General features: G+C 40.9%; 1 protein-coding gene across 1 annotated transcript in view; it reads left to right on the top strand.

Annotated features, from left to right (window-relative positions):
- Positions 1-318: 318 nt before the first annotated feature.
- slc16a10 (solute carrier family 16 member 10) overlaps positions 319-27481 on the top strand; it is a 37748-nt gene continuing 10585 nt past the window's right edge. Inside the window, exons 1-3 of the mRNA XM_053445136.1 lie at positions 319-804; positions 22752-22896; positions 24076-24505. Coding sequence (XP_053301111.1) covers positions 477-804; positions 22752-22896; positions 24076-24505 — 903 coding nt within the window. The 5' untranslated portion in view covers positions 319-476. The remainder of the gene's footprint in view (positions 805-22751; positions 22897-24075; positions 24506-27481) is intronic.

Genomic DNA, 27481 nt, shown 5'->3' on the forward strand with positions numbered 1-27481 from the left:
ATTCAAACCTCTCACCCGTTTTCCTAAAACTGTAAACCACATCCATGGACACGGCTGACTGCTTATCCAGCACATATCTATTTCAGCAGCAGGGAAGAGGAAGCGAGACTGTTAATATCAGCATTAAGGTGCCACGGAATGTGCTGTAACCTGTGAATTTATTATCAGCATTTAATTACTAGTCGTACATACGTCATATTGGTCATCAATGAAGATCATTGATCATTTCTCATTTTGAGCCTGAATGACAGTATCCAATCAGATGCCGGGTGCCTCAGAGCCCCGCCCCTCGCTGTCTATATATAATATTGCAACAGCAGCATTGGAGCAGTAAGAGTAAGGACAGCTCGTGTTTGAGCAGCCCAGCTCATACTTCAGCTTCCCCTGACCTGACGCTGCTCTGCTCACACTCAACGCGAGCGTCCACCTTTCTGCTTAGCACTGGTTTGACCTCCACACCGTTAGAAACACCAGCAATGACAGAAGGGAACAATATGACGGACGGTGATGCCGCCGGTAAAGGTGAGGGGGCCGTCGGTGTACCCGCAGTGGACAGAGAGCCGGAAGAGGACAAGAAGGAGAACGGGGAGACTAAAGTGACAGTCCCGCAGCAGGCGGCGGCTCCCGGAGCGGAGGAGGTCGAGTTCGTGCACCCTGAGGGCGGCTGGGGATGGGTGGTAATGCTTGCCGCCATGTGGTGTAACGGCGCGGTGTTCGGGATCCAGAACGCCTTCGGTATCCTCTTCCTCTCTCTCCTCCGGGAGTTCGGCTCCGAGAACGATGACGACCTCCGCTTCAAGACAGGTGAGCGGTCAGCGGGCAGTGGGCAGGCCGGCGAGGGGCCTCCCTCCTCAGGTGACGCGGGCTCAGTGAGCGTGTAATGATGAGCGTGAACAACGTGCTGCTGTAAGCTAACTCCCCGAGGAAGAGGTGTCCTTGACTGTTAGTGGCGCCGACAGGAACCACGACCTTCGACCTTTCAACATGTCTTCTGTGTTTAAAAATAACTATATTGCACTATATCATGTCTTTACAACAAAAGTTCAAATGCTTTTACCACCAATTGTAAGTCAGCTAAAGATGGTCTGTATTTACACCGAGCTTGTCTAGTCTTCATGACCACTTAAAGGGCTTCAGTACAGTTAGTTGACATTCACCCATTCTCACACACATTCATACAGTTCATCTATTAGCAGCACTTTGTCTTCGAGGCGCAATTTGGGCTCAGTACGTTGCCCAAGGAAACTCCATCATGCAGCTGCCCCAAAGCGACAGCTGAGAGGGAAGGAGAAATGAAACAGCGGCTGAGTGACACAGCAGTTGGAGACAGAGAAGTGATACCCCTGGTATTAAACCAGGGGTATCACTGTGTGTGAGTGTGTGTGTGTCTGTGTGTGTGTGTGTGTGTGTGTGTGTGTGTGTGTGTGTGTGTGTGTGTTGTGTGTGTGCAGGAAACTGCTGCATATCTTCTCGAGAGAAGTTCACTGTGGATCTTAAATTATAAACGTCTGAAACGGAATCACGTTGAGAAAAGTTGTTCCCCTTATTACTGAGTAATCTACTTCTAGATGTAGGTTTTAGCCACAATTGATCATAGTATTATATGGTATTATACCTTTGTAAATACATTTGTTTCTGGACTGGATATGGTGAAAGGGCTGACAGTTTATCTCCATCACAGTAAATATGAATGATGGATTGTTTTGTCTGGATTCACATCCATGAAAAGATGTGTTAAGATAGGGAGGTGTTTCAGGGTCAATACTACTGTGAGTGTGTGAGTGTGTGTAAGAGAGAGACTCACCCAAAGAGTAATGACCATGTGTTGCTCTGCTTTGATTGTAACCACATGTTGTTGGTGTTTGAGCATGTAAGAGCAGAGTGACACCGTTTGTCGGGGCTTTAAACAGGTCAGGGAAAGATTGTTGCTGCTCTCACATGGAGCTAGGGAGCTCGTGGTGACAATGAGGAAAGCTTTGTACCCAGAGTGCTTGGTATTCAAGTGGTTAGAGGGATAGTTCATCCAAAAATGAAAATTCACTCCTTCTCTACTCACCACTATGTTGATGGAGGGGTTGGTCGATGTGTTTGATTCCACAAAACACTTTTGGAGTTTCAGGGGTACACAACCAAAACAATGCCTATACAATTGAAGTAACTAAGTAACTTTTCATTTTTGGGTGACCTATTCTCTTAAGTTGTGAACAGTGGCATCATGGACACTAGTGGTAATGTTACTGTCTGGGTCTATCAAAGACGCTAACTGCAATGAATACAAAGGTAATGACATCGGTAAAAGATTAGGCCTCTGGGAATATAAATATGTTCCTCAGACATGTATGACAAAATATCAACTTCTAATAAAAAATTCTATAGCGTTCATCATTTCGGAAAACAGCACGTCACCACGTGTGAACCCTGAGCAGAAGAGTGAGAGGTTGGTCGTAGATCTTTTCTAGTTAAATCAGTAAACATGACCCCATTTGAAGGCAGCATGTGTGTTGACTTAAAGGTTGTTTTTACTGAGTAAAAGCAGTGTGTGTGATCAATACATTACATTTTGCTCATACCAGTGATATCCTGGGGGTTTTGTTCATAAAGGACTTATGAAGCAGCTCCGACTAAATTGTATTGTATTGGAATAAAAAAAATTGTCATGTAGGATATCCAGCATTCTAGCACAATTGTCCACTATTGCTGTTATAGTCTTTTGATTGGGTAGCCCTAACTGAATTCACTACAATAAGGCCAAAATCCTTTACATTTACCATTAACACATTAGTTGTGATGGCTCCGATGTGCAGTGGCACACAACTGAAATCAATATTAGTTTTCATCTGTTATTTGAAGATTAAATGTTCCCTGTAGACCTCCAGGTTTTGACTGCTACGGCACTGTTACCTTGTGCATGCCCCAGCACGTGGCAGTTGGGATGTGATACACAGCCCTGCCAATGATTTCACAATATTCCACTGATCTACTGGTGGCAGCAGTGTGCCAACTCTGCAATGCACCAACATAAACAGAGAAGAGAAAGACTGCAAGCAACAATATGGACATAAAATGTAGCATTTGAAATGCTTTGAATATGAAAACTTGTAGGTCCTCTCTAGAGCCAGTGTTTGGTTTGTCCATTCTGGGCTGCTGTAAAAACATGGTGGTGCAATCTGGCGGACTCTGTCGTAGAGGACTTGTAGATACAAAGGGTATATCCTAAGGTAATTCAATTTAAATGATTTCCAAAACATCATTATGTAAACCATATTCAATTTCTGCCGATTTATCTTTTGAAATACTACAAACTTGACCTGAATTGACTTAAAAAAGTTGAGCGCTCTGGGTGTACAAAAGTAACTGTTTCTACCCTCCCTACTATCGTTATTGTTTTCCGTCTGCAACATATGTTTAGTTTGCCATCCTATCCTTTCATGGTGTGGGAATGTGTTTCCCACTTCTCAGATTCAACTGTTTCGGTTTGAAAAGCGTGTTTCTGATGTGAGTACCATGCACATTGAGTCTTTCTCTTCTCTCTGCTCTTACACTGTAATCTGTTGTGAGAGCTCACCCAGCTGTCAGCCCCCATCCAGTTAGAATCACTCAGGAGCTCTAGTAACTGGTCGTGAAGTGTTACAATTTAACCTGCTGTCACGTTTCACAAACTGCACACCTTCTTTGGAGCCCGCTTTGCTGTGCTTGTGACAATGCAGCAGGAGGTGAGCAGCTTTCTCTTCTGCTGTATGACATCACCACCTTGGTATGAGCCTTTGCAGTTATTGGGAAACCAGGTTTTCCGTGTGTGTGCAGTCATATCACTGATAAAATCCTAACCTCCACAAAACCTAATAATTATATCCTAAAGATTTATAACAATGTTCTTCTTTAAGATGAAAAACCTGCAGGGGAAAGCGACAATGTGTGTGTAACCAAGGATGTACAACTTTGATTTAGAGGTTTCATGCTCTTGTGATAACAATGGAAGTTAGGGTCAGCCCTTTTTTCCTTGCATTGGTCCAGCTCCTGACCTGAGCACACATGTATCTGTGTATTGTTACAAAACCTGTTTACATTTTCCCAAAATAAACATGACGTCCAGCTCTTCCTGCATTAATCACCCAGTTGAATGGTTGGGAAGTGGGAAACCGGCAGAGAAGAAGTGCAGAGGATCGCAAGGGGGAAGTCGAAGGAGCCAGTCACTTTGAGAGTCCGAATGAGAATCCAGAAAGACCTAATAAACATCATGTATCATTATGATAGGATCCCTGCCCTTCTAATATTGGTGTTTCTGTAAGGTAAGACCTGCAGTTTAAAGACCGATAGTTAGCACAGATTGATTTGATTATCTCTGTGAGAGGTCTGGTGGTGATCTACAGCTGGACAAAACAATATGATCTGTCATTATCATCCTCATTGAGAAAGATTTCCTTTGTGCTACTATGATAAAAAATAGTGTTTACCCTCTTTTTACCCAACTTTAAGAAATGATAGCCTATATGACAACATTCTATTACTTATGAAGTCATATGCATAGTTACTTTAGCTCAATTATGTTTAATTCAGCAAGGCCGATTTAAAAATTATTATAAAGTGTCAAAAATGGAATTGATAAACAAGCCATTAAATGATCACTTGCTCTTCTATGCTTGCCTTTTTTTGTATAATTGTCAAGTAACTGTAGGTTTGATGAGGATTTTGTTACTTTTTAAGTTAAACTCGCATTTAAGTTACAATTAGTTAGTCTTCTCAGAAGGAATCAGCTGTGCTCACACTGTTGGAAGAGGCACTACACTCACATTAATTTGCTCGGTAGATGACCTCACCTATCTGCACCCTCAATTTGTCTTAAGACAGCAGTTTGCCTTGCATCTACTTAAACACAGCAGCTTCAACCAGCAGTCCTCTCCCTCTGTGTCCTGCACTTATGGTTTTATAGGGAAACTATGCACCGCTGTGGAGAAATTGGAACCGAGTGAAGATTTATGACCACGGCTTGAATTTTTAGCAGATGTGTTAGTATGTTTCTCATTGCATACTAGGGCTTGCATGACTTCAATATAAGGAGGTTGCTTTTGGCATTTACAGTTGCAAGGAACCCGCCCTTCTGCACTTAAGATATGACGTGGGGCTGCTTATAATTAGTGACAAAATAAAGAAGCATGATGAGAGGTTTCTATTCTTTAGATGTTTGAAGATATGGAAACTGCATGGGGTTGCTCCTTAAAGAGAGGAGCAGTGTGTAAGAGTTTCAGTGTTATTGTGGTACATTACAGTATATAATGAACCGTTGTTATAAGCTGCATTTAAATTCAATGGTCGTTAAGAATAGAAAATCGTAATATAAATACAGACCCTTTACCATTTATCCTTCAGAAGAAGTGCGCTGAAGGCCTTAGTACAACAGACCGCAATAGACTTCAAAGGCTGTACTGAAATCAGACAGTTTAAAGAGGATTTTCAATTTGCCTCACCAGTTTGTCCAACCCGTATGGTGCATTCACACCAAACATAATGTAAATTTGTTGCGTGATGAGATAACCTACGAAGTCCTGGGACAACCCAGTTGGATACAAACCCAAGACCTGGAAACAGCTCCAATTCTGCCTCATGGTCCCATTAGTCACTATGTTTGGGGACAATATTATCTTGATTATATTTATTCATACATGTGGGGGTAATTTTACTGAACAGTATGTATGAAAAGGTCCAGTCATTAAAACACAGATGAAAGCCTCCCACATAACAAGGAGAAACAACCAACTCACTCCATTTCTACACAAACATTTACTCATTTATTCATTAATGTTCTTTAATATGCATTAATAGCTATGTAACAATAATTATCATTAGCAAATCGTACATAATATCGACTGATTTCATGTCCGTCTGCTGGGCGGACATGACATGATTGCTCTTTAAAAACACATATGAGCTGCCTGTGTTGTGAGACCCAACAGAGTCATACCAACACACATGTTGCAACACGCTTCTTCTCACATTCAAACTCCCTTGCTGAGAGAAAATACTTCAACATTAAAAACCTGTTAACACTTTATATTTGATTGAAATACTAATATATAGACCACATCTGAATATGAATAAGTTATTAAAGGAATAATTTATGGATTGAGGCAACTATATGTTAATTTAAAGATATGTCAGGAGAATGTGATCATTTGTTCATCTAAATGGGTAGATCTAACTTCCTTACTATTATTTTTTTAAGAATAATGCTTCAAGTCCTGTTGTAGTTAAATTGGAAAAAAGTGAGTAAATAAGAAGTAAACAGTGAGTAAATATATACTGGTTTTCTATTTTTTATTGCTTTTCCTATGTATGTTGTATTTATTGCGTTTTTATGTTATTGCGTTTTTATGTTTCTATGTTAATTGTAAGCACCAATTACCAGAGCAAATTCCTTGTAGGTGTAAACCTACTTGGCAATACTGATTCTGATCTGATTCTGATGAAATTAGTATGTGTCCATTCATTCTGGGAACCATGACTTGGCTTTTTTTAATGGATGAATGAATATGACCCTGGATTACTTAGCTGTGAGCTGTGACAAGCTGGAGTTGACCTCTTGCACAACATGGCACTAAATGCAGTGTGCACGGTTTCAGTTGATAAGGTAGGCAGTCATATTTTCTCTTGATTCGGTGCATGGTTTCATCTTAGTTTTCTGGTCTGATAAGGCAGTCATTTACTTCTTTACTGCCCCTCAAATCTCAGTGTTGTTTAATTAACTAACACTGTTAGAGCTCTTTGGTGAACATGGATTATCTTATCCTTATGGTTAAACATAATGAAATTCAAACAAAAAAAGCTAATTGCAAACATGTGCTGCAAGGCAAAATTAGTTTTCAGCAGGATCTCCTTCGTCATTTAAAGAAATACTTTATTATCTTATAGCCTGTGACATCAAAACTGAAGAAAACTATAAAAAAAAAGCTTCCTTCTCTAAAACCTTGTATTAGACAAAATATCAAATCCTTGGTGTTGTGGCATGAATAAGTTTCCAAACGCACATTCTGTGTAGACCAGCTATTCATGACAGGCTTCTTGACATCTTCAGCTCTCATACGACAGCTGTTTTCTTCTCTGACTCCACAGATAATGCACAAAAACCTGGGATATTAGTTTGATTAATCAACCAATCATGATGCACAATGCTGGGGCAGGGAGGTCCATCTCATAGACTGGTCTGAACTGAGGCCCGTGGCCTTCACATCTGTGTTCCAGACCCTGATTCCCGCCCTGTGGGAATGCCAGATGGAGGATGTTCCTGGGCCTCATGCCATTATAACAACTTACCCGCATTTACCAAGACCTTTGGACCAGACACAGGGTTTACAGTCCTTGATTTGGCTGTTTTGATGAATCTAAAGTAACCTGACCTCTTGTGATGGATATACTTTTAGGTCAATAAAAAGAAGTCAGGTGCCCATACTTTTCCTGAAAATCCTTTTCACTCAGAACACAAGTAAAACATCAAGCTGGAGTTGCTATTTTGTCTCTGGATGTGAAACTGTCTCATCCATCAGTTAAGCTGAAACATTTAGTCAGTATCACTGTCAGTGAATGCCACCACGCTGAGTATGATCAGAACAACAGGCTCCAATGCAGCTAGGCAGATGACACTGCAGTAATTGGTTGGAGTTTGACCCGCCCCTGCCAGCATTAGATGAAAGGTAGTTTAAGTGTGGCAGTCATAAATCCATCAACAAGAACTCTGACCCTGATCTTAGTGTGTTTTTGCAACTCAGACCGATGTTGAGACTTCGATGTTGCTCGTGCACTATTTTCCTGTCACACAAGATCACAAATGCCAATCTTCCATAATGCAATAAGCTGACGTACTGCTGTAAGACCGCCTGGCCTTTTACAATTACAGGATAATGGGAAGGGCAAGTTTAGGGTAACGATAGCAGAGGGTGGTCATAAAGTCAATGTTGAATCAGAAGTGACATCTGCCTCAACTAGCTGTAATAACAGGAGAGAAACAAGGAAGAATAGAAAAAAAAGGGGGAGAAATAAGAGACAGAGACTAGGAACAATAGTGTTACTTTTGTATATAAGCATTGTCAGACTGATGATTACAATGATATCAATAATAAGTACGAGGATATTAGTACACTGCTCAAAAAACTTAAGGGACCCCTTAAATCACAAAATAGATCTTGATCTTGACTCACTAAAGCATATATGAGCTAGCATAAATATACACGATAAAGGCAGTTATAAAAATGTATATATACACACAAAATTAACATTATCTATTCTTATTTGTAGCATCTGTTCAATGCACAATATGAAGCCTCTCAGTTCAACAATTTATTCTGCAGAGCAGCGTCTAATGCAGTACAATGTTTTTGTTGCGTTTGACTGTGTTTCCATCAAAGTTCGGCTTTTTGGTAGTCCTGTATATGTAAAAGAAGAAAGATAGCTATTAAAAATGCAGCCACTTATTCTGTGTCTTGTAGGATCAAGCATACATTTTTGTCTTTACAAACCATAATTTGACTTGAAAATTACCATAAATATGACTATTTCCTTGTATAAAAGTAGTCCTGTGCACTCAAATAATTACCAGTACTATACAATATGAAGCCCTGCATCTTCTGCTCCTGCAAATATTTCACAATAAAACCCCATTTTTCTTAAACAAATGAAATGACTTTATTTGAAACGCAAACCTGCTTTTATGTCACAAACATTTATGTTTGTGACATAAATTCAACAGATTAACATTAAAACTCGGGTGAAAGATAATTTTCTATTAAATCTATGTATCTGTCCATGTCTGTAATGTATGAATTTCCAACACTTTCAACACTGAAACCATTTCAAAGTAAAAGCACTCCAGCGTTTCACTTCCTAAATCTGTTCCTTTGTTTGAATGTTATCGCAAGACCGGAAAATGCAGGTCTTCAGTACATAATAAAGTACTGGATCAGGGCATCAGTGAGCGCCTGGACAGTCCATGGAGGTACTTGGCATCATTGTTTACAATGATACATTACTTCCGATAGGTGCTCAATTGGATTTGGGTCAGGGGAATGTGAGGGCCAGCAAATGGCACCAATACCTCTATCATCATGGAACTGCCTACACACTCTGGCCACATTAGGCTGGGCATTGTCCTGCACCAGGAGGAACCCAGGGCCCACTGCCAAGCCCTGAGGATTTCATCCCGGCACCTAACAGCACTCAGGGTACCGTTGGCTATGATATGGAGGTCTTTGTAACCCTCCAAGGATATAACTCCTCAGACATTTTTTCTTATTTTGTTTTCCTCATTTGAAATGCTATAGTCTTGCCGTGTGGAATCACTTTTTGTAGATTTGTGTCATTTTCCAGCAGAAACCCAACTAGTAATAGTCTCATTCTGTTAATTTCATTTCAAGTAGATCTAAAAGTTACAGACTTAATAACATTTGAGTGTGGAGCTCTAACTGCTGGCCTGTTTGGGCAACCTAAGTCATAATAACAGAAACATTATAAGGATCTAAGCAGTCCAAAAAGGCATGACAAGTTTTAAGCACACACAGGTTAATATTTAACTGGCTGTTTGATCTCAGTGGAGTGTAAGCGTGAGTTTAGGTGAAGGTTGCCAAGAGATAAAGCCTGGAGCAGGCCTTCAGTGGCAGCAGAAGGACCAATTGTTAGAGCTTCTGCAGATGACACACATCATCAGGCCACAGCCTGAGGGGCTGGAAGACAACATGAGCAGATTGATATGTTGGCCTGTTGTCAGGCAACCTCTGAGTGACTGAAACGGTGGGGGATGTACTGAATCTCTACTGCTGGGGTCATTGAGTCAGTGCCATAAGGTATTAGTTTGATATTGAAAGGTCAACGCAGTCAATGGGAATAGACTCAGTTGATGCGATTTAAGGTGTTTGACTGTGTTTCCATCACAGTTCTGCTTTTTTTGCAAATCCTTTATGTGTAAAATAAGAAACATAGCTATCAAAGATACAGCCACTTATTTTGTAGCAGTCAAGCTTTTAGCTATTTAGCAATGAATGAAGCTTTAATTTGTGTCTTTAAAGCCCATAAATGGTAGAGGAGGCAAACTCTGATTTAACTTTGATCTCTTCTCTGTCTTGTCTTGGTGGTAGTTCACTTTGTCAATGACAGCTCAGACCTCATCAAACATCACATGCAGCACCATGAGAGGCATATGATCAGTCAGCTCAGTTAATGAGCTTAAAAAGTTAGCACAGACAGCCTCTGCAATGGGAATATCTGCATTTTAAAGTTAGATTATAAGTACATGTGCACTGCTGCTGGCAATATGCAATGATAAAAAAAAGATTTTATTTTCTCTATTGTGTTTAGTTTATCTAAAGTCACATTTTGTCTGCAGTTCAGTAACCTCAATGAAGGACTTAACTCATTTTGATGAGACTATTCCATCTTCAAACTTTATGCAGGCAAAAATTGGACCAGTCAGGCTCTGCAGACATCGTGGCAACCTAAGGCAAATCCAAATGTCTTGTAGCCATTTCTATATTATGCACTTAAAATGGGGTGGATGAAAAGCTCCCCCAATCACCAACCAGCTATGCCACACCACCCCTTTTTCTCTCCTCTTACAAAGAACACAACTCCCATTTCTCTTATGGACCTCTCGAATACGGGAAGTCATTCCAAGCATTTTCTACATATTATGTGAATTCTCCCTGTTTTATACGCAGCCATAAATTACTCTCCGCCTGATCCCCTGAACTTTTAGCTGCATCATCAAGCAGAAGTTTTCTCTTCCTGTGGTGTGAGGCCAGAAAACGGATGTGGGACACAAGGGACAACTTCAGATACAAGCACATGGCATTCTGCAAATGGCTTCCATCTCCTCAAAGCAGGAGCTGGAGTAGTGATTGTGATGCTTCATTGTGCGTTCAGGGCCAAGAAGACCTATCAGATTTTTACTCTTTCAGTCTTTCCATTTAATTCCAATAAAACCTTTGTTTTTGCCGTTATGAAGCATGAGACATTTGTTTAAATTGTTTCATGTATTTTTTCTAAAATCTAGCTGAATATTTTTTGTAGTGTAATTCCTCCTGTTGAGCCAGTCCAGTCTGAATAGGGATTAATTATGATCTGTAGTAAAGTAATAACCTGGGCTTCTTTGATTAAGGCTTGAAAGGATCAGTGTAACACCAAGGTGCATGCAGTCACGCACCAATTGGCTTTTTTCTAATAATGTAATCCTGTTATCTAAAAAAAACCCCACATATCCTGCTTTTAATATCATCCTCCCACTTACTGTAGCTGTCAGTAGTAATGAGAGAGCTGTTTACCTGACAACACATGCATCATCTTGACACAAATTCAACATTAACTTCAGTGCTTCTGTGTCTTTAAGTCCGACCCAGGCAAGATTTTGTTTATTCAAAGAACTTCATCTATGGTTTATCATGGCAATGGATATACATTTCAGAGCAGACAGAAGTCAGCTGGGGAGATGTTCCAGTGGTTCTTTTGTTAATACTCCCTCAGTAGGGATAATTTGTAATGAGTTTCAGCTATCTGCCAAACATGTTAAGCTTGTCATAGGCCACAGCTTGTAAACCCGTTAACCCTGCCACTGGCTCTGCTTTGTTTTTTTTTAGAGGGAGAGTGCATTGCCAATTTTTTTCTATTGAGACAAATGGTAAGAAACAAAGCTGTGGCAGGATGCAATTCAAGGCCCTACTAGGAAACACAGAGCTCTCTACACACAATGCTACACTTTTCTTTGCCTTTTTTAAAAACTGCCTTTTTTCTTTTTTTTTTCTTTGTCCTCTACTCTCAGTCCTAACCCAAGGACATTTTACTCTGCCCTGTGTGAGCCAAAAGTGAGTTCAAGTACAGTGTGATTCACTTCCTGAACCATATAAGTCATATAAAAATAAAAATGTGCTTGTAAAGCCAGCTGCCTGTTGAAGCTGTTGAGTGGAAGATCTACTGCAGCAGCAACTTCAGAAATAATTGAGCTGCGCCATCCGTAATGTGTGTCAGTGCAGACCCAGTGAGTGCTGTGCACTGTGTGTTCCCATCCAGCAGTAAAGGCCAGAGGTGTTAGTTTCCCTGCAGGTAACACTGGAAGAAAGAATGTGAGGTGAGTTGTAGCACAACACTTCAAATAAAGCTACAACTTTTTGACATCGAAAGAAGTTGAACTATAGCAAAGCTCAGGAGAATTATTTTCCACCACAGGAGTTTATGTATTTCTAGCGAGAGAAACAGCAGTTTATCTAAAATAAAAACAATTGCACACTTATTATTTGCTGCATTAGAAAGACGGAAGTTGTCAAATCTTGACAAAAGATGAAAATGGTAGTTTCATCAGTTTACAAAGTGCACAGGTGCGTGTGTGTCTGTCCGTCTGCCTTCATTCTCCAGCATGTTGGAACCAGATTTTGCCCAGAGCATCTTCAGTCAACAGTTTCCTAGAATGTGCAACAGGAACAAGCTGTTTATTTGAACATACCTCAACTGTTATATGAGCCAGGGTATGCTTGTCCATTAGTGGTTTCCATTACTTTAGTAGATAACTCCAGCCAGCTGCTTTAATGCACTCCTGAATTTATTCACAAATCATCAGGGATCCATTAGGGCAACTCTTTGCTTTACACATATGGTCTTATTCGATGTTCTTGTCCATTGTTTACCAGTGGTTAGATTACGTATGCAAGTATGAATTATATACTTAAATTAAAAGGAAAATATCCCCTGTGACTGTTTTACTATTGTATGTTATATCTTCAGATTATTTTTACCCTTGCATTAATGGAAAAAGGTGATTAAGCTGTCGAGTGGTCGTCAAGACTGGAAAAGTGATATATAATTTATATTTAAGTCTGTGTGTGTGCCTGTTGCATTGACACCAGATTAGACTGACAGGCCGTCGAGGAGATACATATGCACACGTTTTCAAAACCAGTAAAAAACAAGTGATAATTATCAGTTTTAACACCATGGTAAACTGTTAAACCGTTACCACTGTAACCCTAGTTGGAACACAGTTACAGTTATGAGATAAAGTGTGTGTTGTGAGAACGTGGCCTTGCAAGAGTAAACAGTGGGTACACAAACTGGAAAAAAGAGCAGTCAGAAGCAGGGGTTGTGGTGAATATAACTTAGGAGTTTATTTCTAACCTGAGAGGGAAAAGGGAGGGGGCACATAAAGGTAACTCAAAAAGCTTCACCGGACTGGCAGGTGGCATCAGGGGCTCCGTCGGGCTCTTCCTGGTCCAAGAGAGAGAGACAGCAATTATTCCTGTTCATTAATATAAAAGGCATCTTACCCTGCGACTGTCTGGGAAAGCGTCTGATTCTCACTCCTCTGTAGCTCAAGACAGTCTGGCTTCCGTATCCTCTGGTTGAGGTTTAAGATGGCTCCTGATTGCCTGGTTGATTCAATCCACCTGTGAGGGACAATCAGAGACACCTGGGAGGGGAGGAGTTCCCTATGAGGACCCTCTGGGGTAGTACCGCCCATCCAACACCACGCCTCTGGATTTCCTTTGTTTGGCTGTACTCAGCCATGTGGGGCACTGCTCACCGGCTGGGCCATCACAGTGTGTCAAAAAGATAAATGTTCGAAATGGTTCTCTGAGGCAAATGGAGAAACTAGACAAATGCCTAAAATAAAGGGTTGAAATGATTAGCCAGAATAAATTACAAAATATTTTGAATAAATCGATAAAAGTCATGGGTAAACTGCTGACAAGTCACTATGGTTAGGTGATATCAATCAATCAATCAGATACATTTAATTGTGTAGCCCATATTCACAAATCACAATTTGTCTCAACCCTTGTTTTAATCCTTTAATATGGTGTGACATCCTCTGTCCTTAACCCTCAACAAGAGTAAGGAAAAACTACTAAAAACCCTTTTAACAGGGTAAAAAGAATGTAGAGGCTCAGAGAGAGCCACATGTGAGGGATCCCTCTCCCAGGAGAGACAGAAGTGCAATAGATGTCAAGTGTACTATATATATATCAAGCAGTCCTGCTGCAATTATAGTCTATGGTTAGCAGCCAGCAAGATCATGATCCACCATCAAGATCGGATGCCACTATAGTCCACTGTCATTGTCCACTGCCGCCAATTAGGATCCTTCATCAGCTGCCACCTCGGTCATGGTCCACCACTATTATCAGATGCCAACGATAAAGGATCCGCCATATTATTACGATCAGCCAGCATGATACAGAATACACCAAAACTCGATCCACCATTACGATCTCTGTTACGCCATCCACAGATCGTAATCCATGATGTGGCCACTGCTGCGGCCCTGGATCTGGGGCGTTAAGGCAAAGGGACTCCGGGGAAGGGGTCAAGTCAGAAACATGTATTGATGTGATATGAATTACTTTGATGTGATAATTATTTGAGAGGTGGAAGGAGAAGCTGGAAAGAGAAGCTTCGTGTGTCATGCGTCATAAATTCCCTTTGCACCTAAGCGTCATCACGTTTTTGCCTTTTAATCAATGATACAGGCCGAACTGGAGGGTACACTGAGGCTCAAGGTAAACCTGACTAGCTACTGGTTTGAATGGCAGTACTATGAAAGCCATGTGGCCCACTCAGTAGATTAGACATCAATACCTTTATGCCTTTTTAAACTAAACGCTCCCAATTTTAGAACATAGGACAAGTTAAGTTCTGTCTCACTAATTAATGCATACCGCCAGCTGATGTTATTGACCTTCTCGACCTATAGCAGCATAACTAAGAGCAGGTCTAAGACATGCCTGGACCAGCTCTAACTATAAGCTTTATCGCAAAGGAAGGTTTTAAGCCTACTCTTAAACGTACAGATGGTGTCTGCTTCCTGAACTGAAAGTGAGAGATTATTCCACAGCAGAGGGGCTTGATGGCTAAAAGCTCTGGCTCCTACTTTACTTTTAGAGACTTTAGGGACGACAAGTAAGCCTGAATTCTGGGAGCGGAGGGATCTAGTTGATTGATAAGGTACTAACAGCTCTTTAAGTTAAAATGTCGCCATATTATTAAGGTCCTTGAAGGTGAGGAGATTTAACCGGAAGCCAGTGTAGCGGTGCTAACACTGGAGAAATGTGGTCTCTCTTCTTGGTTCTCGTCAGGACACGTGCTGCGGCATTTTGGACAAGCTGCAGAGTCTTTAACGACTTACTGCTGGAGCCTGATAATAATAAATAACAATAATTCAATCTGGATGTAACATAGGTGTGGACTAGTTTTTCTGCATCTTTTTGCGAAAGGACTTGTCTAATTTTTGAGATATTACGCAAGTGGAAAAAGGCGGTCCTAGAAATTGGTTTTAAGTGTGAATTAAAGGGAAAATCAGGATTGAAGATCACTCACAAGCTCCTGACTGTTTCATTGGATATGACTTCAAGTCAATATCACAATGATTTCAAACTTTTACTTCGATAACATTTAATGAACAATTATTTTATGCCAACTGACCTTTATAAAAACGTGCTGTATATATATTAATGTTAATATTAAATATTAAAATCACTTCTTCTGCAACAATGAAGTTAAAACACCAAGTTGCGTCATAATCTATAGGAAGAACTTTTCTCCTGTCTGCAAGAGTTTCTGTGTGTCTGCTTGTCTCTGTTGCTCTTCACACAATCACATTTATTTAGTAACTAATCAAAGGCATCTGATCATAAATTTGGATCATTCAGGTAACTTTATGTTCTGGCTTTGTGTGTCACGTTACGTCTCCAATATTGGACTTTTTCTTCAATGCTACATACGGGTCTCATTAACTCTAGAGCGAATCACACAAACACAGTTTAAAGTTCAAGTACTGTAGGTCAGCAGAGGTGGGCGGACAGGAAACGACACAATCTACCTGCTCCGCCGCTGCAAAATGAACACCGGAAACCTGATAGTTCTTGTAAGCACGCATCGGGGAAAGTAGTAACCAAACTTACCGACATGAACAAATTAAGTCAGTTAGAGGTTATAAATGTCAGTTTCTATACATTATTAGGTCAACTTCCCAGCCCTAACTGTAACAATATCCATTTTATGAAATTATTATGGTAAATAGTAGTTTGTAATCATTTGTAATATATTCGCAAAACCTATTTGGAATATGATGGGAGTCATATTCGGTGTGTTGGAGGGTTATTGGGTGCAACAGAAAAGGTGAGGAGCAATTATTCTAGGCAGCACAAGAGGGTCAAACAGCAAACTGCTGATAGGACTGGACAACAAGGACCTGCATTCTACATCTGTACAGTCCAAGAACTGTCATTATATTGTCATTTCAGTTGCTTTTGAATACATCCTTTCAGGTTTTTAAGAGGCAGGGTTTTATACAGTGTTCACTGCTGTAGGTTGACTCATTGTGGGGTGATCGAGTTCAGAGCAGAGGGGTTTTCCAGCAGAGCAGACAGACGTCTTAGGGCAACTCTGCTTGATCTGTCAGTGTCCCGCGGCTACCAATGGATGGTCACTGGGACAAAGAGAGTCCTGAAATTACATTTTTCAATGTGGAATTCCTTTGTCTGAAGCGTAAATGCTTTTTAAATCAAGAAAGCCAGCAGATGAAACCATAACAACAATTTCCTGTTGTCTTTGAGGGACTCTCTTGCTTTCTTGTCCACTGCCATTTATTACATTATGTTGCTTAAAGGGAGCTATTATCCCCAGAAGTATTTGACCAGGCAGAGCAGATCCCATTGAATTTGGGGCGTTCTTCCGAAAACAGTGTCTGGGAGAAATCTTATGAAGTTTTGGCACTGTGCTGGCTTACACTGGTATTTAGCAAGAGGATGGAAACTATATGTAGCTTACACATTTGTGTTTTTTCATGTGAAAGTATAATATGTGTAGCCTTTGACAAAGGGATATCGCTGCTCATCAGAATATGTTCAATTCAACTCCCTCCAGCATCAACAATCCCATTAGTTTGGCTTTGTATTTGCCACAGATTTTTTTTTTATCTAACCAACCAAACTTCTCCATGCGTGTAAAGAATACAACTTATATCAATTACAGCCGAGTGGTTAAGAGGGAGGAAAAGTTCTGAAGAGTCTGTACAAAAATGCCTGCCTGTGGGAGAGCTATGACAGGAGATAGAGCGGATCGTAAACTAACCAGAAGGTCGGCAGTTCGATCCCCTTTCCCCCCATTCCCTTGGGAATGATACTGAACCCCAAATTGCCCCTGACAACTGTGACGGCAGTGTATGAGCGACGTATGAGAGAAAAAGTACAAAGATGCACTATATGATTTTTTGCGTGAATGGGTGGATAGCAAAACTTTAAAAACACTTTAAGTGGTCCTCAAGACTAGAAAAGCTCTATATAATTACTGATCATTTCAATATCTCTGACTTTTTACATTCTCTGGTGTGACAAAGTTGTGCAAAATGTCTGTAGAAAATATATTACTTGAAACAAACTGGAATTCCCTGTAGATTTATTTTGGCCACACTAAAAGGCATAGGTCAACAGATGGCAATATTAGTCAGTTGGTTGGTTAACCGCTTTTGTCCAAATTGGAATTCTTTAAAATGTTAGATAGGTTGACATTAAATCTTGTCACCAGAGGTTGAATGATATTGTCTTTGGTGATGCCCTGACATTTTCCTTAGTGTAAGAATGAGTTTGTAGTTTTTTGGTTTGGAGTGAAATGTCTCAAAAAGTAAGAGATGATTTGCCACGTCATTTGGTACAGACATACCTGAAGGATGAATCGTACTGCCTTTAGGGAAGAAATTACCTGACTTTCTGATTCATATATTAAAGATGTTAATGCTTCCCTCAGAATTTAGTTAAATAAAATGTGTGATCCCTATTGATTTTTAATGTACCATCATCAGGTCAGTTTAAATGTGTCCCGTTATAACCACATGGTTACAAAACTAATAAACATTAACCTCATCAACTTTTATTAATTTAGCAGTTTGATTTTCTTAACTGTGAATAGATGTTTTTACTGGCTAGACTGTACAATTGTGATTAATCTTATCATGATAGCAGGGTGTTTTTGTTCTAAGCTGCTTCACTACTTCTCTTGGGGAAACGTGAGAGTGTGTAATACTCTGACAGCATGACTTGAGATGAGGACTTAGAGAGAATAAAGACATTGGTAAAACCAGTAGTACCTCTGAAACCTGACACAGTGCTCTCTCATGTAAAAAACAGACCACAAAAACACTTAAACTCCAGCTGCTCTACCTTTTCCCAATATTTTCCCCTGACCCGGCCTCAGAATTGAGAAAAACAACTTCAGCCCTTCAGTCTATATATGTTGCACCACATGTGCAGACTTTTTCCTCACCCGTCTAGTCATTGTTATCCTCTCTATACTATTATCTAGTATCAGACCGTGATATTATTGGAGACCTTAAAGGTTCCCAGGCAGGCAGGGGTTCCCAGCAACACATGTCACTCACTCCTAGCTTCTCTATCCTCTTTATGGTCAAAGGGTGCTCCATTAGGGCTTGCACAATTTGTATGCTTTGTCAGCATTGTTAAAAGGTTTTCTCCTTTCCATATTCATGTGTTTCCTTCTTTTCCTTTGTAGGAATAAAAGCCAAAAACAATGTACCTGGCACTCGCAGAGTAAATAATGTTGTTTCCAGCTAGCATGAGTAGGCATATTATGCTGTCCCTTTGTCTTAAGCAATATAATAACAACTTTGGATAAGGCCTCAGAAATATACATGTTATCTGAATCTCCTTACATTTCCAATGATAATAACAACAACCAGCATCATAATTATCATCATTAAACAATTAAATACAATTTTAATCCTGGCAGAGATGAAAGCCTATTCAAAAAAAGAAGGGGTTTAAAAGCAGTATCAGATGCAGCAAATCTAATCTCAGTTCGTAGGTCATTCCAGAGTTTAGTGGTCCAGACTAGGTACTTGTGTGTAACTAACACCTATACCAAAAATATCTGATCCAAGCTAAGCAGCAAGTGTGTCATCCTCATGTTTTCATCACATACAGGAGATACAGGATTATTATATCTCAGACAAGACTTTTAAAACAATGGGAGCTCTTGTACATGTACTTGGATGTACACCAGTAGACAACATCATTTTTAACTTGACATACTATTTGATGTAATTTCTAAGGTTGAGAGAAAACACAAAAGTCAACCATTTGTCAAGATATACCAAAAATTGGCTTATCAAATAACAATCAATCAATATATGTGTCTATTACTTTAGAAAAGATGCTTAATTGATAAAAAATTGTCTCTGAAGGTTGTGCAAAGCAAACTAAACTGCAGAATTATTGATTAATGTAGAGCCAGTGACACAAAAGATGCTATCTTCTGCATAAAATATGATATTATAATTGAAATTGCATTGCTTTTTCGGATAATACATTTTGTCTTTGTAAATTATCAGGGGACCAACATATATTTTTTAGGGACATCTATATCAACCATCTGTTGAAATTGGCACAATATTATTATTATTAATAATATCAGGCTCCCATGTTGCCAGTCTATCGGACTGATATTATTTAGTTTAGCAAACATGAGGATTTTGTTTCGTCAGCATTAACTTTCAAGAGGTTTTCGGAAGCCTGATATCAGACCATGGGGTTTTTAGGGAACCGAATGTCAAGATATACTCAGACTTCTATTCACATTTAGTCTTTCTTCATTTTAGTTTTTGTCTGAGTCTGAAGGGATTACATCATGGATAGAGAGGGAGATATTGCTGAATGACTTTACCAAGTCATCATGGTGCTGTTGCTGCACAAGAGAGCTAGATTTAAAGGGGTTGGAGAAAGCTTTGCAGAATTTCCTGCCGAGTCATCAATAATGACTCGTGACAGGACAGAGGCACAGCGAAACACAGTGGGTTGAGATGAGGGGACATTGAAAACAACAGCTTTGTGATCTGAGACATAAAAGTCAATAATATTCCAAATCATGGGGAGAAAACCACTAGCGGTTGAAGTACAATCTTTTAAATGTGTAGCATCTTTAACAATTTGATTTAAGCAAAAATATTTAATAGTATCTAGGAAATCATGATTAAAGGGGATTAGAAGGCATGTAAATAAAAAAAATCACAAAGTATAACAGCTCTGTTATATATTGGTGTTATATAATATATAAGTTGTTAAATTCATTCCCTTCTCATGAACGTGATACGTCAAGAACACCTGGAGGGAATCCCTTCAAATTGTCCACAAACATTCTCTTAGGCTGAAATATGAACTGATCGATTTTTGAGGTCAAAGGTCAAGGCTGCTGTGACCTCACTGTCCCATTCTAGCCTAAAGAGGACAAACCTCTGGCACAAATTTCCACTTGAACTCGTGGATGAACTGATCAGATTTTGGTGATCAAAGGTCACGCGTCCCTGTAATTAAAGACATGTTTGGACATAACTCAAAACTCATGGTATATAATATAACATTGTAATTTAACATTATAATCCAAATTTGAAGAAGTCAAATGCCATGGCTAAAACTGTGTGTTCAACCAGAATCCCCTTTACTGGCATGTGAGCACAAACAAGGAATTTGACTTAGGAGTCCTCCCTCTGCACTTCCTCCTTCCCAGATAGCGACCAGAACAGGCTCGGGGAGCCTTCTTTTCCTCTGTTAGCCCAGCACAAGCTCTTTGGTTTTGCTGATATTGAGCTTCAAAAAATCAATCAATCAAATTTTATTTGTATAGCCCATATTCACAAATCAAAATTTGTGTCTCATAGGGCTTTAACAGGGTGTGACATCCTCTGTCTTTAACCCTCAGCAAGAGTAAGGAAAAACTACAAAAAAAACCTTTAACAGGGTGAAAATACGTAGAAACCTCAGAGAGAGCCACATGTGAGGGATCCCTCTCCCAGGACGGACAGACGTGCAATAGCTGTCAAGTGCAGGAAAACATCATCAAGATTAAAGTTTTCTGCAGCATTGATGAGGATAAACATTTAGAAGGATAACTTCAATACTATTGGTCAAGCAGTCCTGCTGCAATCATAGTCTATTGTCAGCAGCCAGCCAGATCATGATCCAGCATCCAGATCGGATCCTCTATAGTCCACAGTCATTGTCCAGTGCCTCTAATTAGGATCCCTCATCAGCCGCCGCCTCGGTTGTGGTCCACCACCATTATATGATGCAAACCCGACACAGGATCCGCCATTACCACTACAATCAGCCCGCACGATATAGAATCCGCCATACTGGATCCATCATTGCAACCTCTGAAGCGTGATCCACAAATCGTAATCCATGGTGTGGCCACAGCAGGCCCGGATCTGCGGGCGATAAAGCAAAGGGACTCGGGGAAGGGGTCAAGTCAGTAACATGTAATGATGAGGTGTGACTTACTTCAATGTGATAGGGATGGAGAAGAGGAAGGAGAATCTGGAAAGAGAAGCTCTGTGTGTCATGTGTCATAAATTCCCTTTGCGTCTTAGCGTCATCAGGGGTTTTTGCCTTGTAATCAATGATACAATGATACAGGCCGAACTTGGGGGTACACTGAGGCTCAAGGTAAATCTGACTGGCTACTAGTTTGTATGGTAGTACGATGAAAATCATGTGGCCCACTCAGTAGATCAGCCATCAATACCTCTATGCCTTTTTAAAGTAAACGCTTCCTATTTTAGAACATAGGACAAGTAACTTTCTGCCGCATTAATTCGAACTAGAAGCTTTATCAAAAAGGAAGGTTTTAAGCCTACTGTTAAATGTACAGATTGTGTCTGCCTCCCGAACTGAAAGTGGTAGATTATTCCACAGGAGATTGTCATTGCACCACATGACAATGTTCTCCATTGGTTCTCTATACTCCTCCTCTGCAAGGTTTCTCACTTATCCCCCTCAATCACATATGTCAACCTATTAGCTGGGTTCTCTCCAGCTGACTCCGTATGAAGTCATATATGAATTTATAGTAAATTATAAGTGTACTAAAAATGTATTTATTATTTTAAAAATATGACTATTTTGGACCATGTCTTCACTAGATATGAGGGTGGACAGATGTGTAGGTAAACTCTCACTTCACTTATGATACACACAACTGTAACGTATTTCTAGTTCAAACTTTAAAAAGCTCTGTTAGAGCAACAGACGTCACAACAGTTTTTCAAAGTCAATTTTACACGTATTATGTACAGAAAGATAGTATTTAGGTAGACAGTGTCAGCCAGTAGAGGTTGCTGTACAGTTTTTGACATAAGAGCAGGATTTCTTTATAGTAATATATACAATATTTATTTTGCGATTATCTTTAAGTATAATGGGGAGAATAATTGAGGTGTTTTGTTATCATGTATCCAAGAGGTGAAATATATCTCCATGCTATCTTTGTGTTGTTGTTGTGGTTATATTTTAGGCCTAAGTGTTTTTCTGACCACTCCTACATGTCCTCTCAACTCTCTCTTTTCCTGCTGTTGCAGGTCTTAGTCATTGCTGGTTTGGAAAGCCAAGTGGCAGCTCTATAAATGTTTTCTTCAAGGCTACACAAAAAAATGGATTCAGATACAAACAATGTTGATTATAGTTAATGCCCAAGAAAGTTTCCTGAGTAAACAGACTGTACAGTGTATATGTTTGTGTGAGTGAATGTGTGCATGGATACAGTGATATATTATTTCCTCATCCGGCTTTGTTTTGTTATCATTAAAACCCTCTTACCGCAGGCAGTTGTTTTGTGTCTTTAGCAGTGTTCCGTTTTGAATGTGAATGATAATCTTACAGCTTGTTATGTCAGATTTCCTCATTCATTCACCCTGTTTTGCTCTCACTCTGTTTCTCCTGCAGCATGGGTGGGCTCACTCTCCATGGGGATGATCTTCTTCTGCTCTCCCATCGTCAGCGTCTTCACCGACATCTTTGGCTGCAGGATAACTGCAGTGAGCGGAGCTGCGGTCGGCCTGGTTGGCCTCCTGGCCAGCTCCTTTGTCACGTAAGGAAGCAAATAAATTTGTTAATTCAAGCAAGATCGTACTATAACTACATAAACTATGACATTAGTCAGCCAGTAGATTTAGTTAACTCTTCATAGTTAATACTACCAAATGAAGAGATTGACTTATTTCATTATCTGTTTGGATATGTGATTCCTGAATGAGGAGTTTACCTAACACATATCTTTAACATCATTCTCATTAGAAGCAGTTTTTGCAATCGTTTTAAACATGGCTTACAATTCATTATAACAAACTAGAAACTGAAATTTTTAGGATTAGGTTCATGTTCATGTTCATGTGATCGTGTTCAGATGTGCATGAAACCCTGTGCATATAATGAGAAACATAATCAAGTTAAATACAAAACAATAACTGTAACAATAAGATAACAATCTGCATCAACGTCTCAGGCAGCTTTAAAACCCAGAAATCGACAACAATGGTTTGTTAATTAACATTTATTAATTGTTCTTTTCGACATTGTAAATGTTGAATTATAGTTGTGGAACTCTTTAAAAGACTTTATATCTGCTTACAGCTACATTAGAGAGGAATTTATTCATTCTATATTTGGGAAACGATCAGGCTTCCAAAATGGTTTTCAACATTACTCTGCTGTTGAGAGGCTCTGTGCATAGCCACTCTGTCGTTTAAAAATCTTTCAAGGAAATCTTATCATTTCCTTGAAACCCATACCTTTCTACATGTGAGGAAACACTAACACTTACATACAAAAATATCTGATCCAAGCAAAGCAGCCAGTCTGTTACCGCCACGTTTTCATCACATTCATGTGCAACATATAAGTAGTAAACCGCTCATCAAGTAACTGACAAGTTTCATTCATAAACTTCTGGCATGTTGACAACCACGTTCTGGTGCAAAATGTCTTAGTTATGTGATACAAATACAGCAGATACAGGATTATTATATCTCAGACAAGACTTTTAAAACATTGGGAGCTCTTGTACCTGTACTTGGATGTACACCAGTAGACGACAATCATTTTTAACTGGACATACTATTTGTTTTAATTTCTATGGTTGAGAGAAAACACAAAAGTCAACCACTTGTCAAGATACACCAAAAATTGGCTTATCAAATGTCAAATATGAATGTCAGCAAGGAGTTGAAAAGCTGTACATTGATGTATGCTGTTGTTTTTTCCCTCGCAGGTCCCTGGGTCCCATGTACTTCACCTATGGCATAGTTTTCGCCTGCGGGTGTTCTTTTGCCTACCAGCCCAGCCTGGTCATCCTGGGCCACTATTTCAAGAAGCGGTTGGGCCTGGTAAATGGAATCGTTACTGCCGGCAGCAGCATCTTCACCATTACTTTACCGTTTGCGCTGTCGGGTCTGCTGGAGAGAGTGGGCCTTCATAACACCATGCGTGTCCTCTGCATCCTTATGTTTGTGCTGATGCTGGCTGGCTTAACCTACAGGCCCCTCCTGCCCGTCAGATCCACTAACACACAGACTGGCAGAAAGTTCCCCCCAATGAGCAAGGTCTTCAACCTCAACATCTGGAAGTCTTTGGGATATCGCATTTGGGCCTTTGGTATCCCCGCCGCCCTCTATGGCTACTTTGTGCCCTACGTTCACCTGGCAAGTTTTTTTGTTTTCTGCTAGTTTCTCCTTTCCGTTAAATTCATCACATTTTTTATGGCCCCTTTACATACAGTGCATGTTCATATATTGTTGTATTACTGGGTACCATCACCTCACTCTCTTGGCCAAATGTCAGTGTGATGAAAAATGACAGCACATAAATGCCAACTGAGGTGTTCCATGTTGGGATTTCTCAGTATCCTACTCCCATGTTTACGATGTGTTCATTGGCACAAGAGCCGAGTCAGTGTCAGAGGTCAACTAACAAGCTTCAACAACACAGATATCAAAACACATATTAGCAACGTGAGTCTTGTCAATTTGAAAGGTGAGAGGAAGGGAAGTTGAAACCCCAGCTGGAGTCTTCCAGGCTTAGAGATGGTTTGGAATGTTACCACCTGAGTGAGGATTTTTCACTTGATGGCTTATTATTATGAAAGTGAACTTAGGAACTTATTGTATACACTGATTATAAGGTTGTCTTTGCCCATGATGAAGTAAGGCAATGGTACTTTAAGAACTTTCAAATCTTTTATGATATGAATAATACCAATTCTAACCTAACCTGGCTTTTGACATTTATAAGACATCTACCAAAAGCAGAGACTCTTATGTCCATTCTAAAAACTGACAAACTGTTCACATCAGAATCAGAATCAGAATTCTTTTATTTGCCAAGTATGATTGCACATACAGTAAATTGCCTTGGTGTCGTTCGTTGGTGCACTGAACATAAAAAAACAATATAAAAACAACAATATAGAACAAAATATATACAGTACCAGAGTTATGGGCACGTGCGTGCTAAGGTGCAGAGATTGGTGATAGTGCCAATAATATATCAATTATAAGTTATGTGCGGGGGGGGGGCAGAGTCAGTGTGATGCAGAGTCTGTGTGATGCAGGGGGCTTGATTGTGAGCCCCACTGCCATGGGGAAAAAACTGTTCAGATGGTGCGAGGTTTTAGTCCTGATGGCCCGGAACCTTTTCCGGATGGGAGTCTCTGGAAAAGTTGGTGACCGGATGGGAAGGATCAGCAATGATCTTGCGTGCTCTCCTACTGGTCCTGGAGTGGAACTGGTCTAGGAGAGCCGGCAGGTCACAGCCGATGACCTTCTCAGCTGACCGAATGATCCGCTGCAGTCTGCCCTTGTCCTTGGCAGTGGAGGCAGCGAACCAGACGGTGATAGATGCGGTGAGGATGGACTCAATGATGGCTGTGTAGAAGTCAACCATTACTTTCCGCGGCATGTTGAATTTCTTCAGTTGCCGCAGGAAGAACATCCTCTGCTGGGCCTTCTTGATGGTGGAGGTGATGTTCTCCGTCCACCTCAGGTCCTGTGCGATGATCGTCCCCAGGAATCTGAATGACTCCACTGTTTTAACTGGGGAGTCGCACATGGTGAGGGGGGCTGTTTGAGCTGGGCTCCTCCTGAAGTCTGCTACCATGTCTACAGTTTTCAAAGCGTTCAGCTCCAGGTGGTTCTGGCTGCACCAGGAAGCCAGGCTGTTAACTTCCTCTCTGTAGGCGGCCTCGTCCCCATTGGAGATTAATCCAATAAGGGTTGTGTCGTCAGCAAACTTCAGGAGTTTGACAGAGGGATGGCTGGAGGTGCAGTTGTTGGTGTAGAGGGAGAAGAGTAGAGGGGAGAGCACGCAACGTTGTGGGGCTCCAGTGCTGATGGTCCGGGTCTCAGAGACAAGCTTGCCAAGCCTCACGCGCTGCTTCCTGTCGGTCAGGAAGTTAGTGATCCACCTGCAGGTGGAGTCAGGCACGCTCAGCTGTGTCAGCTTCTCCTGGAGAAAAGCTGGGGCGATGGTGTTGAATGCGGAGCTGAAGTCCACAAACAGGATCCTGGCGTAGGTGCCGGGGGAGTCAAGATGCCAGAGGATAAAGTGGAGTCCCATGTTGACTGCATCGTCTATTGACCTGTTGGCTCTGTAGGCAAACTGCATTGGGTCGAGGAGGTGGTTTTTATGGTCTTGAGGTGGGTCAGCACGAGGCGCTCGAAGGTCTTCATTACTACAGAGGTCAGGGCGACTGGTCTGTAGTCATTAAGGCCTGTGATCCTCTGCTTCTTGGAAACGGGGTTGATTATGGATGTTTTGAGGCAGGCGGGTACAACACATTCAGCCAGTGTGGTGTTGAAGATGTCCGTGAACACTGGAGACAGCTGATCCGCACAGTGCCTTAGTGTGGAGGGGGAGACAGCGTCTGGTCCAGCTGCCTTGCGGGGGTTCAGTCTCTTCAGTAGTTTGTTGACATCTCTCTCCTGAATTGAGAGAGGTGTGATGGGGGGGATGGCGCAGTTCGTCCATCTTATTGCAAAGCGAGCGGACATTAGAGAGCAGTGTGCTCGGGAGAGGTGAGTGTAATCGTCTCTCCCTGAAGCACACCAGAGCCCTGGCGCGCTTTCCTCTCTGTCCCCCGCGCAGTCTCGCTGCGTAGCCGAGGATCGCAGCACCTTCGATGAGTAAGTCCACTAAATCAACGGAAGAGGCGAGGAAGTTGGGACATAAATCGGATGGTGTAGTGTCCCTGATGGTAAGAAGCTCGTCCATCGTGAAAGTAATCCGAGTAGAGTCGCAGTAAACAGAATTAAATATTGGTACATTGGTAGCTTCTCTCACAGAAGGATTATGTCTCAACATGACATAATGGGATACTACCTGTGCGGTCTTGGAGAAAGTAGTCCAATATCACAGGAAGATGGAATCTGCAGCTCTCATTTCAGTCAAGACTTAATTCTGTAAACAGGTGTCGCTTTTCCTGAAGTAGCCTATATGTTGGTTAAAAACTGTGAAACTGGAAAACATTTTTCTTGAGAGGGCTGCAGAGGAGACCATGGATGTGTTGGTAGGGATCATGCGGTGACTCTTTGATTGGAGGGAGATCCGCCTGTCTCAGGGATCCCAGCCTGTTTTCTCAACACTTCTCTCCCCAGTCTGCTACTGCGACCTGGGCACTACAG

Source organism: Pleuronectes platessa, chromosome 17 (assembly GCF_947347685.1).
Source record: "Pleuronectes platessa chromosome 17, fPlePla1.1, whole genome shotgun sequence".
Classification (NCBI taxonomy): domain Eukaryota; kingdom Metazoa; phylum Chordata; class Actinopteri; order Pleuronectiformes; family Pleuronectidae; genus Pleuronectes; species Pleuronectes platessa.